General features: G+C 41.8%; 1 protein-coding gene across 1 annotated transcript in view; it reads left to right on the plus strand.

Moving 5' to 3' along the window:
* Nucleotides 1-16279, plus strand: part of CFAP91 (cilia and flagella associated protein 91) — a 92473-nt gene extending 76194 nt beyond the window's left edge. Inside the window, exons 13-18 of the mRNA XM_020985879.2 lie at nt 1639-1785; nt 3280-3501; nt 8506-8654; nt 9080-9171; nt 10008-10181; nt 16073-16279. Of these exons, the coding sequence (XP_020841538.1) occupies nt 1639-1785; nt 3280-3501; nt 8506-8654; nt 9080-9171; nt 10008-10180 (783 nt within the window). The 3' untranslated portion in view covers nt 10181; nt 16073-16279. The remainder of the gene's footprint in view (nt 1-1638; nt 1786-3279; nt 3502-8505; nt 8655-9079; nt 9172-10007; nt 10182-16072) is intronic.
* The last annotated feature ends 590 nt before the right edge of the window (nt 16280-16869 follow it).

A 16869-nucleotide genomic window follows, 5' to 3' on the forward strand; every position in this document is an offset into this window, starting at 1 on the left:
TCAGAAATGCCGAATGAAAGACTTTCCTTCAACTGGGAATCTACATAAATGGGTATATAACAGCAACATAAACTGAGTTTATTTCCTAACTTTTCAAATCCCTGTTTCGGAATTCTGTTGTCTGATTTTCCATAAAGCAAGGGATGCCTGTATTCTAAAAGTGAGAACAAAAGTAGCTGAAGAACCCTCAAGGCCATTAGATGGCCTCATTCCAAAAATGGTTGGAAACTTCTTTTGTCACACCTTCTTTGGGGACCAGGTGAGCAGGAAGCATGCTGGCCTGTTAATGTATTACTAATACATCCTGAGGAGGCTGCCCTTCTGAGTATAGACAGGAGAACGTGTGTTGCAGACTGGTAGAGGCAGCCTTAGAAAATAAATGAGGACAATGTGGTTCAGAAAAGGAGGCACTCATTTTTCAAAGGGCAGAGAAGAAAAAGAAGCTTTGAAGGTTTTCTTTTGAGATGGGGTGGGGAAGAGAGGCTGTTGCCTTAGTTAGCCCAGTCTCATGTTATAAAAAGGAAGAGAGGAGATTTGGAACAAAAACAACGAAGCCCATCTTTATGTCCAGGACCCACCACTGGGCAGTCCTTATTTAAGGAGGGATTAGGAGTCTGTAAAATTCAGATAGCTTTTGGCAGGATCCCACTCTCCCACTGTAGAGCATCGTGGGCCATAACCCCAGACAAACACGTCTGTCTGGGAAAGGTCTCCTTCCCTCCCTCCCTCCTCATCACAATGCACCATGAAGAAACAAATGGAGATTTCCAGGCTGAAGCCCAGGCACCACGCAGTGGTGTCATTTCTCCTAGCCTCGGCTGTTCTTTTATGCCACATCACCCATCCCACTCCCCCACGACATCTGGCTCAGCACAATCACCATCCCCATTCCCACTCTTTGAATCTCCTAAATCCCCTGGCAGACATGCTTATGCACCCAGCCTCCCGCTCCCTTTATTTGTCCACCACAGCCCTGGCAAAGGAGCGGCATTTCAGGGAAATCTGTGGGCTGCACACAGTCTCTACCTCCTGTCTCATCTTCTACTTCCAGGCTTCCTTTGAGCTCATTCTCCTTGTTCTACCTGTATACTTCTTAAAAATCAGCTATAAAGTATGTTTGTTCAGTTGGATACTATAGTTTTAAGGCAAGGAGAGCACACTTGTGTATATTTTTCCCAAGATCAGTGAGTCACTTGATAGAATTGTCAAGGTAGGCCAGTTACGCTAACCACTTGTGCAGCATTAGAGACGCTGCAGGAGAGAATGTTCTTTTTTCAGTATGTTTTCTTAAGGGCATATCCTAGCATTTGGCCTCCATTGAACTTAACAGTACAGGTGTGCTAGTTGATTCCCAGTCTTTGAGAAGTTCCAGGTGTTCCACAGGCAGATTCCTGCACGGGCTGATGGCTCCTAGCAGCTTCAGCGCACTTGGGGTCGGGGCCTCGTGACAGCACAGTCGCCCCGGCTGCTTCTTGGGGAAACACATTGTTTCACTCACATGAACTGGGGGCAGTGTGGGTAGGAGTTACCTAGGCTAAGTAGTTCCAAGCATTTTAAGACAAACCTCAATGCGTAGAACAAAGCTCTGTCTGTTCTCAGAACTCCTGAATCACACCTCCTCTGTTTGCTCTGTTTAAGATGTTTGAAGGAAAAGAAAAGCGCTTAGAGTTGATCAATGAACTGCGGACCAGCCATTGGCTTCAGGAAGATGGCAGACTGGTGAAGAAAATGGAGAAGCAAGTGACGCTGGCCCTGCAGCGGCAGCGCAACTTGCACGAGGAGAAGGTCTGTTCATCTGTTTGAAAAGGGCGCAATCAGATGTTTCCGTTCTTATTTTAAAGTTGTGAGCGGACACTCCTGCCTGCTGTGAGGATAGCATGCCTGGATAGAGGTCTGGGCTGTAGGCTACAGTGTGGTTTAGTGAGAAGAACACCACCGGGCCGGGCTGAGGAGCTCCAGGCTCGTGTTCTGCTGGTTAGTCACGTGGCCTTGGAGAAGCCACTTGTGCTCTATGGGCCTCAGTCTCCTTATCATTAAAATCAAGGACTTTGCAGTCAGTCTTTCCAAGATCCCTCCCAGCTCTAACATTTTGTGTTCTTAAAGGCATCTGGCACAGATTTAGTAACATGCATGATTTCTGCTTGCTACATTTTATTGGGCATCAGTGGTATTCAGTATGGATGAGCTATAATTAGTTCTATTAGTTTTATTTAACAATCATGCCACAGGTCATGATTTCCTGAAGTGACAGCATAATCACTCTGCTCAAGGGATCTGGTAGTCAGCGTCCCAGGAGGAACAGCAAGGCAGAGAAGGGGTTGTCAGGGTCCACTTTTTGTACAGCAGTGGAATTAGATACCAGCCTCATCGTAGGAGGCACCCATAGCTGTGCAGTGGGTAGGGCTTCCAGGTACCAACCCAGCCATGGAAGGCAGAAGCCTGGGGTGGGGGCGGTGTTTGATTCTGCCAAAGAGAGTGGCTTCAGCCAAGGAGGAGGGACTTCATTCAGTATGTAGGGCAAGGGGGCATTGTCTCTGTTATGGGGTATGGAGGTGACCACGCCCCCACTGTGAAGAAGGCAGTGTCGGGAACTGCCAAACCAAGGAACCAACACGTAGGCATGACAACCGCCCAGCCAGCTGCTGGGAAGCATTGCTTCTAACGTCCCCTCAGAGCCAGTAATTGAAAGCAGGACTGTGCTGTATAAGATGTTATCAAGGCCCTTCTGAGCTTAGGACCAACCATCTTGGGTGGCTCTGAGGAAGATAAAGCTAGCATCAAGAACCACTGACGTGGAATATTTGTGGTCCATGAGGGGCTCATGTGCATAGAGTAGTCTGGGCTTTCAGTGCCATTTGTTTTTGTGCATGAATGTACAGAGACTCTGCCATTTCCTAGAATTGTGTGAAAATGTCAGGTATTTTGAAACAAATCAATATTTTGCCTTACACTGAAGGAAATCATATTTGATTAAGGCTTTGCTGAATTCTTAGAAAAATCCCAGCCTGCTTGATTCCTGCCTTCAAGCCTGAAACAGCACTGGAAATTCACCTATCTCATTCTCTAGTACAATAGTGTGACTAGAGATACTCTTAATAAGGATGCTTGAAATGAGGTCTTGTCTAGAAATTGTATGAATAATTTCATATTAAAAATAAATCAGGGTCAAAAAGTGACCAGGCAGACAGGAGTGTTACTGCTCTGACATGTTCCAGCACTGCAGTTCTCTGCAGTGATAGACAGACTATGTAAGATTACTTTTTAAAAATTGTCTTTCAGATGGCAATGATTGAAAATCACTTGGGTGGCCTGGAAGGAAGGGTCTTAACAGAGATGTTTGACTTCCTCTCCAAAGAACTCATCCGACTACAAGAGGAAAGGAGGATCCATGCCTTCGCCATGCTGGCGGAGAGGCAGCGTCGGATTCGAGAGGCAGAGGAGAGTGGCCGTCGCCAGGTGGAGCAGAGGCGTCAGCGTGAAGAGGATGAGATATTTAAGGAGGTGAGTAGAAGGAGGGTGCCAAGCCAGATCAACAGAAACTGACAACCCAGAACAGAGTGAGGTTATCTCTTTGACTGCTCAGACAACAAGGAATGCTGCTTTACTCATCTGAGTATAGTGGGATGGGAAAGAAGCTCCTCTTAGCAAAATGGTCATTATGCCCTTTCAAATTAATGAGTGATTGTCTGAACTACAGACCTCATTCATGAAAGACGTAGCTGATACACCGTGCCATTCACTATCATGGATAGAGAAGTAAACAACTTTTATCCAGTGTGAATATCACAATCAATATGCCCCTTTCATTTTAATATGTTAAGTTGAGTCATTTGGGGACATTTACGTAATCTCTCCCTACATGCCACAATGTATTGAAATTTGAGTTGACAATTTGAAAACTTGTATCAAATGCCATTTTATTTCAAAGTGGCAGACTAAGCCAGAAACCCAGCTTAAAGCATGTCTTTATATCCTCCAGTAATTATCACATTTGACCAAAATCAGTCAAGTATATCCAGAATTGTCATGGAATAGACAAATAAGAACTGCTGAGTAGTTAAATAAAAGAGAAATCACTTGAGTCAGTAGTAGGACAGGTTGTTTGAATATGGACCAAGTACAGACAAATGAATATTTGCCGTTAAATGCTTCTTAAAACCTCTCCTAGAGATAGGAAAGTCTCTAGGATTAAAATGTTAATTAGCTTCATTAATGAAGCAAGTTTCAGGCACTTCCACTTAAAATTAACTTTGAAGGGGTACTGTGGTTCAGTGGAAAGAGCACTGAATTTAGAATCAGAAGACCCGTGTTCAAATCCTGCCTTGGTCACTTACCCATGTAATCGTGGGCAAGTGTTTTAACCACGTTGGGCCTCTGTTTCCTTATCTGAAAAAATGAGAGCGTTAAACTAGAGGGCCTCAGAAGTGCCTTCTGGCTGTAATTGTATGAGCCTGTGAGGTCCAAAGACATGGGTTCTCTTTCTGTTTCATCAGGCTATGCCATTTAGGCACTTTAATTCATTCATTAAGTGTCAAATAACTACTATGTGCAGAAGAAATATGAAAGTGTTTGTCATCAGTTAGGAAAGCAGGATGTCCTCTGCCCTCATGGAGGTCATTCTCACTGAGGGAAGCAACGCATAAAGGAAAGTCTGTTGCAGAGTGGATGGAAAGACCCAGTGGTCCTGTGGATGCAGTATTAGAGTAGAGAAGTCAGCCCCCAGGGTCCTCCATCCGACCATCAAGATTCTGTAGTCGATAATTCCTTGCTGATTGGAGTAATGTGAGTGACTGTGTCTGCCTTGTAGTCAAGGGGATTGGGCCCACAACCACCAGGAAAGGACAGCCCAAGGGCAGAAGTGGAGCATGCACTTCATGCGCTCCCCATGGGGGTGGGGATGAGGAATAGCATGTGGAAGCAGCTGGCGACTCGAATCTAGAGCGAAGGCAGGTCCAGCCCCAAAGCTGATGGTAGATCTTCATACTGATATTCAAACCTAAACTTAACCCACTGCCTATGTTCATTTTCTCGGCAGAAATAGCATTATTTTCCCATTTCCCACCTTGGTAGATAGAATAGAATCATGTCCATTTGCATATTAGAAGACTTAAGTAGTATTCTGTTATCCAGTTACTGTCTTGTGGGTGTTTTGTCTTGATTTTGCTATTTGAGTTGTGACTCCTGCATGGCCTGAGAGTCGGAAGCAAGGCACTGCTGGGAGTTCAAGCAGTGATTTGCATAACTGCCATCCTAAAATTCCTTATACTGAACCTGGGCAGTAGTTTAGGGGTCCCTGAGTCATCATGAAAATAGCTTTGATCTTGGGGATGCCCGGGTGCCCCTGGACCACACTTTAAGAACCACTGGGTTATCCTAAGCTACTCTAATATTTTATGCCTACACACTATACTTCCATGGCACTCCAGCCCATATGTCTAAATCTCAGGATGGCTTTTCAAGGTTCATAGAACCACCACAGGGCTCAGAGTCTGGAATAGATGATTTTAGGTAGTGACCAGCTAATAGTCTAGGTTAACTTTCAGGAGTGAAGGTCATGGGTCCTCTCCCTATGGTGATGCTTCATAATAGTGTTGAGTCTGCCCTGGGTTCTTAAGAGCTGCACAGCCAAATATAAGCTACAGACAGGCATTGTGTACAGTCTTGGTTACAAGTTATGTCTGTTTTCTAAGGACCAGCCTTGCTGATTTCTGATAGACCAGGAGGCTGGCTGCCTAGTGAGGAACTCTTTGGCCCTTCAGACCGATAAGACAAAAAGAAAAAAATACAAAATGATCTTCAGTGCTGACCACCCTTCCTCTTCCCCTTTTGTGGTAATGTGGCAAAGTAGTGGGAACAGTGCAAGAGGGTGCTAAGAATCACATGGTGCTAAGAGAACATCCATGAACATTAATTTACCTTTTGCTATATACTCTACATATGAGATCCTTAAATACCTACTATGTGCTGTGATAGTGACCTGGGCACTACAGATACAAATATGAGAATAAAGAGTCTCTGAGCTTGAGGAACTGATATTCTCCTGAGTCAAGAGTAGAGGGAGAGGAGAACAGAACACGTGATGATGTGATGCAGTAGAAAGAGCCTGAGATTTGGAGTCACAAATTTTTAAGTTCAACCATTTAGGAGAAAAATTTGGAACTATACCCAAAGGACTATAAAACTGTGCATACCCTTTGACCTTTTGTTTAGGAAGTCTACCTGCCAAAGAGATCAAAGAAAAACAGAAAGGACTTATATGTACAAAAATACTTAAAACGGTACATTTGTGGTGGCAAAGAATTAGAAACTGAGGGGATGCCCCTCAATCAGGGAATGGATGGATAAGTTGTGGTATATGAGTGTAATGGAATACTGTTGTGCTATAAGAAATGATGAACAGGCTGACTTCAGAAAAACCTGGAAAGACTTTATGGACTGATACTGAGTGAAGGGAGCAGAACCAGGAGAACGTTGTACACAGTAACAGCCATGTTGCAATGATAATCAGCTGTGAAAGACCTAGCTGCTCTGATCCAAACAATCATCCAGGATAATTCCAAATGAATCAGGATGAAAAATGTTACCCCCTTCAGAGAGAGAAGGGATGAACTCTGAGTGCAGGTCAAAGCATGTTGTTTTTCACTTTCTTTATTTTCTTTGCTTTTTTATGACATGGATAATACAGAAATGTTTTGTATGATTTCACATGTATAATGGGAAATATGCCATTCCTTCTCAGTAGGTGGAGGAGGGGCCAGAGGGAAGGAGAGAATTTGGAACTGAAAATATTAAAATTAATGTTAAAACATTTTTTTAATTTCAAATTTTAGTTCTGCCAGTTGTTACCTTGGTGACCTCAGGCAAGTCCCTTAACCTCTTTGGGCCTTGTGATTTCTAAAGATAAGGACTAGCTCTAAATTCTCAGTACTATGTTAAGTAAGTTCAAGATAATTTCAGGAGAGAAAAGAACACTAAAGTTGGATCAGAAAAGGGCTTCCTGTCACTTAACCCCAATTGCCTCACTTAAAAAAGAAAGAAAGAAAAGAGAAGACAAGACTTCCTACAGGAGATGGCACCAAAACTGAGCCTTGAATGAATGTAGGAACTGGGAGGAGTGGAAATGAATTAGGAATGCCCTCTGGGCCCAGCAATAGCTTTGTGCAAAGAAAGGCGTGGAGATGGGAAAAGGAACAGCTTGCAATACAGTCTGTTTGAAAATGATGCCTGGTGTGTAAAGGGAGGTAATAGGAAGAGGGACTGGAAATGTAGGTGAGAGCCAGATGTGGGAGGCTTCCAGATACTGTTCTGAGTCCCTCTTTTATTCTAGAAGCATTTGGAGCCACTGAAGATTTTTGAGCATGGGAGTGACATGGTTAGACCTATATTTTCAGGACATTAATTTGATGCTTCACAGCTCATAAAAACAAGGATGCAGTCAGCTGATTAGTGCCTGTCATAAAGGAAGTATCAGGTAGTTTGCATGGTGTGTGTGGGAAATTTGGGGTTGTTAGATGGAGAGGCAGATAGTAGATAGAATAGAAAGGAAAGCAAATAGGGGGTTTTGAGAAATAACAAGTAGGTGGGAACCAGGATGATTGGTCAGTAAAGAGAGATGAGAAGATGTTAGAAATGTTTCTGGACAAGAAACAACAACGAAACCCTAATACCATACAATAAGAGAAGAATCAGATCATGCCACTTGACCTAGAGATCCTATTGCTGAGGTTATATCACAAAATATCATTAAAAAAGAATGAATTACTTTTAATTTATCTAATTTTTTTTTTTGGTGAGGCAGTTGGGTTTAAGTGATTTGCCCAGAGTCACACAGCTAATAAGTGTTATAAGTCTGAGGCCAGATTTGAACTTAGATCCTCCAGACTCCAGGACCGGTGCTCTATCAACTGTGCCACCTAGCTGCCCCCAAGAATGATTTTTATACTAAAATATTTTTAGATTCTAAGTTTGTAATAGCGAAAAACAATTTATATGACTAATTGGTAGGGAATGGTTGAATAAAGTATGGTATATCTGTGTAATTGAATATTTTGATTTTAAAAAACAACAAGTATATAATATTAAGAAATGCAGTAAAGTTTGTACAAAATCATACAAAATGAGGCTCTATAAGGAATAAGAATAACTTGCACATTGACCAAAATTACATTAAAAAGGGAAGGCAACAGATCTGTATAAGAACACAGGAAGATTCAGAAGAGGTCAAAGCAAACGTGTTGTTTTTGTTAAAAATTTAAATGAATTTTATATTAAAGAGAAACTTTCTAAAATAATGCAAACTTTTTAAAATTTAGAGTTTTATTTGGAGAGTTACTCAATATTTGGTTTAGTTTTTTAATCAGCATTTATTGTGAGTTCTTAATTTATCATACATTTGTTAAATGCCAGCAGTATGCATTAGGCCTAAAGCTGAGATGGATATGTCTTGAACTACCCAGCCATCACTTTTGTGGTGTAACTGTGCAGCATATTTTATGTTTGGTACAGGTGATTAAAATTCACCAGAGTACCGTTACCTCCTATCTGGAAGACATCATACTAAATACAGAGGAAAGCACAGCAGAAGAACAAGCCCGGGAAGAAATTCAGAAGATGGCTAAGGAAATCAATGACCTCGCTTACGAAATAGAAGATCGGTATGTACTCAGAGAACAAGTCTGTTCATTGCCAGCCTGAAGTGTTGTTCAGTGATCTAGGTCTTCACAATGCAGGACTAGCTAGCCGCAGGTCTTTGTATGTTTTGCTTTCTTTTCTGCTATATCAAAGCATGAAGAAAATGAGACTAGTGACAGCATTTCAGATAGCACTAGAGGCCTATTCCGCAGTTTTAGACATTCATGACCCAAGCCCTGTCCCTTGCAGCCCTTTTCCCGGTAGAGGCGTTGACTCAAACAGAACCAGTCGCCTGCTATCCGCTCTGGATTGTGTATTTCACAGAACTCTCTCCGTGGAGACCCATTCAAATGCAGGTTGTCACCCACAGCGGGAGGGTCTTAGTGTAAGAAGGACCTTAAAGATAGCAGGCAACATTTTGATCCACTTGCCTTTGTTTCTCACTTAGTCGAACTCGTCTTCAGTCAGAAGAGATTGTTGCGGAGCTGGTTTACAGTTTCCTGATTCCAGAAGTGCAGAAGACGTTTGTGAAGGAGAAAGGTAAGGTAGTGGAAATGCCTCATTTCTACTTTTATTCTAAAAATTCTATTCTGTTTTGTTAAAATGACAGAGATGGACATCAGGGCAGGCTATATCTCTGAGAATAACTGTTCTTGGCTACCAGCAGTACTCATATTCAGCAATAACAAATCTGATAATAATAACAACAATAATAGCTAAGATCTACACATAGCACTTACTATGTGCCAGGCACGATGCTAAGCACTTTACAATTATTATCTCATTTTATCCTCACAACAATCCTGGGAGGTAGATTCTATTATGATCCTCATTTTATAGATGAGGAAAAACAGTTAAGTGACTTGCCCAGGGTCACACAGCTAGTGAGTGTTCTGTGTCTGAGGCTGGATTTGAACTCAGGTCCTCCTGACTCCAGGGCCAGTGCTCTATCCACTGTGCCACCTAGCTGCCTCTACCATGTCAGATTTTAACCAGGAATATCTTACTGCACATGATATTGGACTCAACTATCGTCACAGCAGAAACAGCAATGTGGAAGACACAGCAGAAAGGGCTTATGTCCAAATCTATCTAGTGTTTGTTTTTTAAATACTAACATAAGCACATGTCTCCTAGGCCAGAGTGTAAGCTCCTTAAGGGCAAGAACTCTTTCCACCACTTTTGTCTTTGTATCCACAGTACCTGGCATAGGGCCAGGTATTATGCACCTAGTGAGTGCATAACAAATGCTTACTAATTCAATGGATGTACACATTTTTAAAACAAAAACATTTTCACAGCTATCTTTTCTAAATACCATTTGAAGTGTTATTGCAGAATAAATTTTCTGAGTAATTTCTTTCCTTTTGCTCCAGTGAGGAATTTACAAAGGAAGCACATTCTTGCAGCTCACCAGATCATCCACCAGAGTGCTGAAAAAGTCATCAATCAAACTGAGGAAACCCCGCAGCCCAGGCAGAGACCAGTCACGGAGATTGACAAGATGTTTGCCCGATTAAAAGCCAAAAAAGACGAAAAGTCTGACTGAGGTGAGTTTGACTTCCTGTGGTTTGCTTCTTAACACCTGTCGTGTAGCCAGAAGTAACCTGTGGAATACAAAGAACCCTGTGCAAATGATTACGTCTTTTATGTTCAATGAAGGCAAAAGATGGTTCCTCTCTACGGGTTCTCTCGCCCTTAGAGGAGCTATAGAGGTTGTCATCAGCCCAAGGACAGGACACAGGGCGCCGTGACTGAAAAGAATGATAGTTAGTAATGGGTTTGGTGTTTACACTGGGCTGAGAATTGTTGTTTTCAGACTATCCTGAACTTCCCCTTCTAGTAGAGAGAGAAAGGGAAGAAAATAGAATGACTTGTTAGTGAGGCCTGGCATCTGGCTACTAGGAAGGGATCAGAAAGAAAGGACTGAATGAAAAGGCACTTATTGAACTCTGACTCTTTAGTTTTTTATCAGGAGAGCACTGACCAGTTAGGACATGAGACACGGGATGGAGGAGTGTCCTCTGTGAGGAACAGCAGGAAAGTCAACATGGCTCGACCTAGTGTGTGTGGAAGGGAATGGTGTATGGTGGGGTAGAAAGGTTGGTGGAATCCAGGTTTTTATAAAGCCAAACAGAGGAATTTATACTTTAACTTAAAACAAGGGTTCTTAACAACTAGGGCCTATGAACTTGTTTTTTGAATCTCATGGTAACTGTATTTCAGTATAATTGGTTTCCTTGGTCATCCTGGATATTTTGTTTTATGCCTTTAGATACATGATTCTAAGAAGGGGTCCCTAGGCTTCCAGCCTGCCGAAGGGCTCCATGACACAACAAAGGTGAAAAGCCCCAGACCTAGAGGTTGAGGAGACTCAGGAGTCTGTTGTGACGTGGTCACACCCGTGCTTTAGGAATATCAGTTTGGCAGCCTCGGTGCAAGACGGATTAGAGTGGGGAAAGTTCTAAGACTGGGAGAGTTATTAGGAGGCTGTTGTAATGATACTAATACTAACAATGTATATTTCTCTTTAAGGTTTGCAAAGTGCTGTGCATATGTAATCTCATGGTAGGCGCTATTATTTTCCCCATTTCACAGAGAAGGAAACTGAGGGTGAAAGAGGTCATATGACTTGCTCAGGGTCACACAGCTGATATGTGTCTGAGGAAGGATTTGAACCCAGGCCTTCTTGACTCTAGGGCCGTTCCACCACCCCTCAAGAGGTGATGAGGGCCTGAACTCAGGTGATGGCTCGGCAAGTGGAGAAAAGGAGGCATAGTGGAGAAATGTCAAGGGGATAGAATCAGCTAGAGGTGGTGGCAACTGATTGGAAATGTGGGCTAAAAGAGATGACTGACATTGTGAGCCCAGATCTTTAGAAGGATGAAGGGTGACGGTGTTCTCAGTAGAAACAGAAAAGTCAGGAAGAGGGAAAGATCAGAAGCTTTGCTTTGGACAAAATGAGTGTGAGATGCCTGAGAGACATCCAATTTGAAGGGCCCACTAAGGACGTGGTAACTGGAACCAGAGATTGGGAGAAAACCCTGGGGCTCGAGTCTAGTCAGGAACCAAGAGCCACAGAGTTAACCTCACTTGTTGAATCCGCACAGCAGGGACTACAGCAATCAGGACAGCCTAGTTGAGTCTGTCCACTCAACAAGTCCTTTCTTCACTTAACTCTTCATAAAGCAAGTATGAAACAAGCACTAGACCTAAAGGTGGGATCAGTCTTGGGTGGGTGTGGGCTCACTGAGGGGCCTCACAGTGGTGGGAAGAACAAGGTCAAGGCAGAGGGTAGGGTTAACATCCACCACACAATGGTTCGGTTGATGAAAGTGTGTTCCAGTTTCCACAAATACTGTATGTTACATTATATATACTGTGTGAGAAATTAGCCTAGTGTGGTAGACAGACTTGGATTCAGGACAGGCCTGGGTTCAGATCCACCTCTGACACTTCTTGGTTGTGTGATCATGAGTAAGTCACCCACCCCATCAAATGAAAGAATATGTCAAGTGCTTTGCAGACCTTACAGCACTATATAAATGTTAGCTATTGATTTATTTAGGCCCTCAGCCTCCATGACCTCCTTTGTGAAATAGAGATAATAATGCCTTTTAGAGTACCCTCACAGAGCTGTTGTGAAGGGAAAATGAGGTAGTATCCATAAACTGCCATATAAATATCAGTTATTCTTAAATTGCTTTATGTGATGGCTTGAAAGGACTTCTCTGTATTGTCTTCCAATTTGTGGAAGTAATGGTGATTGTGTCAAGTGATTGACTTCACCTCTTATTTTGTTCTAATCACTATTTCTCAGTTTAGGGTGATTCCACAGGGATAGCGATTATTTTTGTTGTATTTGCCTATTAATATACATTTAGTCAGTCTGTTCATCAATATTAGTACACATTTTATATATCTTATATTTAGGGACAATTAGATAAGGTTAGGTAGGTTCTTTTTTATATTAGGCCCCCAAACTTTAAACTGCAAGTTATAAGTTCCCTTGCTTGTTATAAAGTTAACTTGCTTAACCACAGGAAGCTAACTAGAGGACCTCCACCTACTTATTCCCTGCTGTGTAAGTGACCAAGGTCAGCATGGTGATGACCTAATGATATGGAAAATCCTCCAGCTTATTTTTGTCTGTCTGTCTTTCAGTGTCCCTCTCTGTTGTTTAACATGGGGGAACGGCTATGTGCCCTTGGCCAACGAGTTAACCTGTCTACTGGCCCTCTTTGGCCCTCTTGTAGGGGTCAAGGTATAGATCTGTCAACCAATGAAATACTGTATTTTACTTTTTGTCATCTCTGTATCCTCTTATCAAATGCTATAAAACCAAGGCCCTGGAGAGAGGGGACAGCTCAGATCATGAGGAAGATCTGAGGTCTTGTTCATTAAAGGGAGCTAGGTCCCTTTAATGAGCGGTTATTGGCTCAGAGCTCTGCCTCAGTGGGTTTTCTTGCATACTGGATGTTTTGGGGTCCGTATGATGCCTCTGACCAAGTACCAACCGCATCAAGTAGGACTAAGGCGTACTGTATTAGAAGGGTTCAGAACTAGCATTGATCTGTCAGCTTGAAGGTTACAGGGTGAGCAAGCCTCACTGTAATGGCTTCCATACTGGGCCTTCCATTCTATGTCAAGTATAAAGAAATGAACCCGGCACTATCCAGAAGACAAAGACAGCTATTTGCTTAAAGGTTTTTATGGTAGTAGTATTTATAATTGCGGAAAACTGGAATCAGCCTAAATATCCAGTAACAGGGGAATGGTTTAATAAATCATGGTACCCTAATGTAATGGAATTCTCTAGTGTAATTTATGCCAACCAGTGTAAGGAATGCCAAGAAACCTGGAAGGACCTTTTTGAGATCAAGCAAAGTGGAGAAAACAAACAAAAAACAGCAGCCTGAAGAACAGAGTGCTATTCATGCTAGCTACAACCATTAAAAAAAGGTAATGAACAAGAAAGCCTGATGTAGGGTTGGAGCATTAGTTTTGGAATCAGGAGACCTTTGAGCTTATCCCAGCGTGCCTCTGGACAAGTCACTTAAGCCCGCCTGGTTCCCTCGGTTGCACCATCTGCAAAATGAGGAGGCGGGACCAGATGACCGCTGAGGGCAGAGATCTGTGACCTGTGCGTGGCACGTGTGTAGAGCTAGGAGGAGCTGAAAGTTTTACGGCATTTTGTGCCTTGATATTCATGTAAATGAACACATTTAATTTGTATTGATATTTAATAAGATTTTATCTTTATTTAATTTAGCACCCTGACAATAAAAATTTAAATAAAACCATGATTCATGAATTTGTTGGATGCTGTTTCCTGCTGGTTTCTCTCCAAGCAAATCAGGTTTTCATTATCTTTACTTAGATCTATTTACAGTAAAAATTTCTCTTCTTTTATTTGGTTCAGTTCACCTCAAGACTCATGACTATGCTTGCAGAAAAGTGTTATGTAAACTTCTCAGGCTATAGATGGGGTTACACACCCAAACAATCTTACCGGGCAAGGACTTAATGCTTCCACCTCCCAAGCTGAAGCCACTGAGTCTGACTTTCGTTCTTCTCTTGGAAACATGTCTTCTCTACCTGTATAGGTTATATCTTAATTTACCAAGAAGGCTGCAGCTAGGGAACAAGAGACCAGCCTCTCTCCCCTCCCCCCCCCTTGCCCAACGTGACACCTAAGGCATTCCTGGAATCATAAGAATCAGTGCAACAGATGGGCACTGGACCTCAAATTAGAAAGAGCCCGGTTCCTACCCTGCCTCCAATATTTACAAGCTGAGTAGGCAGCTAGGTGGCACTGTGGATCCAGCGCTGGACCTGGAGTCAGGAAGACCGGAGTCAAACCCAGCCTCATGCACTTCCTAGCTTTGTGACCCTGGGCAAGTCATTTAACCTCCATCGGCTTCAGGTGCTTTGTCTGTAAAATGGGGACAGTAACAGAACCTGTCTCCCAGGATTGTTGGGAGGATAAAATGAGATGATGTTTGCAAAGTGCTTTGTGAACCTTAAAGTACTCTGTGTAAATTAGTAGTGCTATTAGTAGTAGTAGTGGTTGTGTGACTTGGACAAGTCACATCTCTCTGCCTCAGTTCCTCATCTGGGAAATGGTTTGGACTCAAGCTCTTAGTCCCTTCCAGCAATCAATCTACAGTCCTACGATCAGGAGCAATAACTCAAGTAATCAGGTGGTTGCATTTATAAAGAATCAACTAATTATACTGACACTGTTAGAGAGTCCTGAGGAGCCATGTGGTGAGTAGCTCCAGGATGCTTTGTGACTTCAGTTCACTGTGAGAGATGCCCCCACTAGGTGGTTCACTATTCTTCAGAGTTGTGTTCGGACTGCTGGTTAGCTGGTTAGAAATACTGTAATAGCTTGTGATTGCTTATCCCTTACCCATTTTCTTAATACTTATAGTTCTAGTTTCTTCACCAAGCCGACATCTAAGTTTACCCAAATACTTGTCTATAACCCTTTACCTTCATTCTGATATGACCTTAGCTTTCTCCAGAAAAAAGTTTTCTGAAAGACAGCAGCAGAATTTAGCTACTGTTTGCCTTTGGTGTGGCACTGATAAGAATCTGCTAATCTCAGACAAACACACCTCTGAGTCAGACCAGCAGCCTCTGAGATCATGGGGAGATATGGAAAAACTCTAGCAAACAGGTGGGAAAATCTAATTATATTTTAGTGGTTACCAAGTAGCTGGTGCCTCCTAATCCAAAAGATGCCCCCCAAAATAAAATAAAATATAAAATCCTGATTAAGACCTGAGGTCTTGTTCATTAAAGGGGGGCCAGGTCCCTTTAATAAATGGTTATTGGCTTGGAGCTCTGCCTCAGTGGGTTTTCTTGCAGATTAGACAGGATAGTCTTCAAAAGTTTCTGTATGCATGAGATGATTCTCAAAAGATCATTGGTGATCTGAGACAGTAACTTCAATAGAGCAGTGACTGCAGATTTCAGAATCTCAGAAAGTGAATCAGTGATGGGAAAGTGGAAATAGTGGCACAGGTCACTCATTCAAAAAAGTTTGTTAATAAAAGGAAGGAAAAAAATGGGATTAGCAGAGTCAGGTGATTAATACATTTAGTTCCATTTGTAAAAACTGCCAAGAAGAAAACACATTTGGGGCATCTTCATAATGTTTTTTAGTCCATAGATTTGTGTAGTACCTGTGAGAGTCATAAAAACAGAAAAAAAATTAAATATTAAAAAAATTAAATTTGACTCGTGATAACTTCAGAATTCTCACACTGGGTTTAATGATGTATGCATTCTTCTGAGAAATATAAAATGTGGTGGGTAGGACAAATCTGGCAGTGTTTCTAAATGAATACTGAGTTCTGTTATGAATTATTTGAAAATGCAGACTTTCCATGTTTTTTTGTTTTTTGTTGTTTTGTTTTGTTTTTTTTGCTAGGTCACAAATGTTGTACAGAAGATGTACCTATCGGCAAGAAGAATTCCAGCCATCTTTGCTTCTTCCAGGTTTTGTGATACGTGTCAGATTTTGTCAGTATGTGGTTCTTGAGGAAAAGAAGAATGATTTAGGGAGACTTTTATCTTTATTAAACATACAATAATTTCAAATGATTTTTAGTAATAAAGATTAAATGTAGGAACTTAATTTTTTGCCTAGACTTCCTCCAGAGCCACTTAACTGTTGCAAACCCTGGCCTACAGGTCCAAGCCCTAACTCCTTGGCCTTCCTTCATTTAATGCCTTTCACATCCCAGATTAACATACTTTTTTTTATCACTCCTTTTTACTGAAAACTGCACCAAATGCTAAACATCCACCTTTAGATAAACAAACACAAGAACGGCAATACACTAAAACAAAACACGTGGCTGAGACCTATTATTGGTTTTCTGTTTGGGACAATTTTAAAAGACTTCTTTTTTGTCACAGAAACAGGAATATACCTATATGAAGGCTCAGAATAAGCTTTTTAAAACAAAAAGGTAATGATTAATAAATTTTATCAATGTCAAAAAAAATACGTTTTGTTCATAGACTATCTAGAAAAATGGTTTACGATGGAATATCTAGTATTGTTGTGTTGTTTTATCCTCTTAATGTTCTTTGACAGATTTGCTCATTTAATTCTCATAATGTGGGGAAGGAAGGTAGATTAGTCATATGATACCCCCATTTTATAGATGAGAAAACTTGGAACTGATTTTTCTACCACTTAAAAGTGTTTGTGGGAGAAAG

Source organism: Phascolarctos cinereus, unplaced genomic scaffold, assembly GCF_003287225.1.
Source record: "Phascolarctos cinereus isolate Bilbo 61053 unplaced genomic scaffold, phaCin_HiC Scaffold_726;HRSCAF=1367, whole genome shotgun sequence".
NCBI classification, from domain to species: domain Eukaryota; kingdom Metazoa; phylum Chordata; class Mammalia; order Diprotodontia; family Phascolarctidae; genus Phascolarctos; species Phascolarctos cinereus.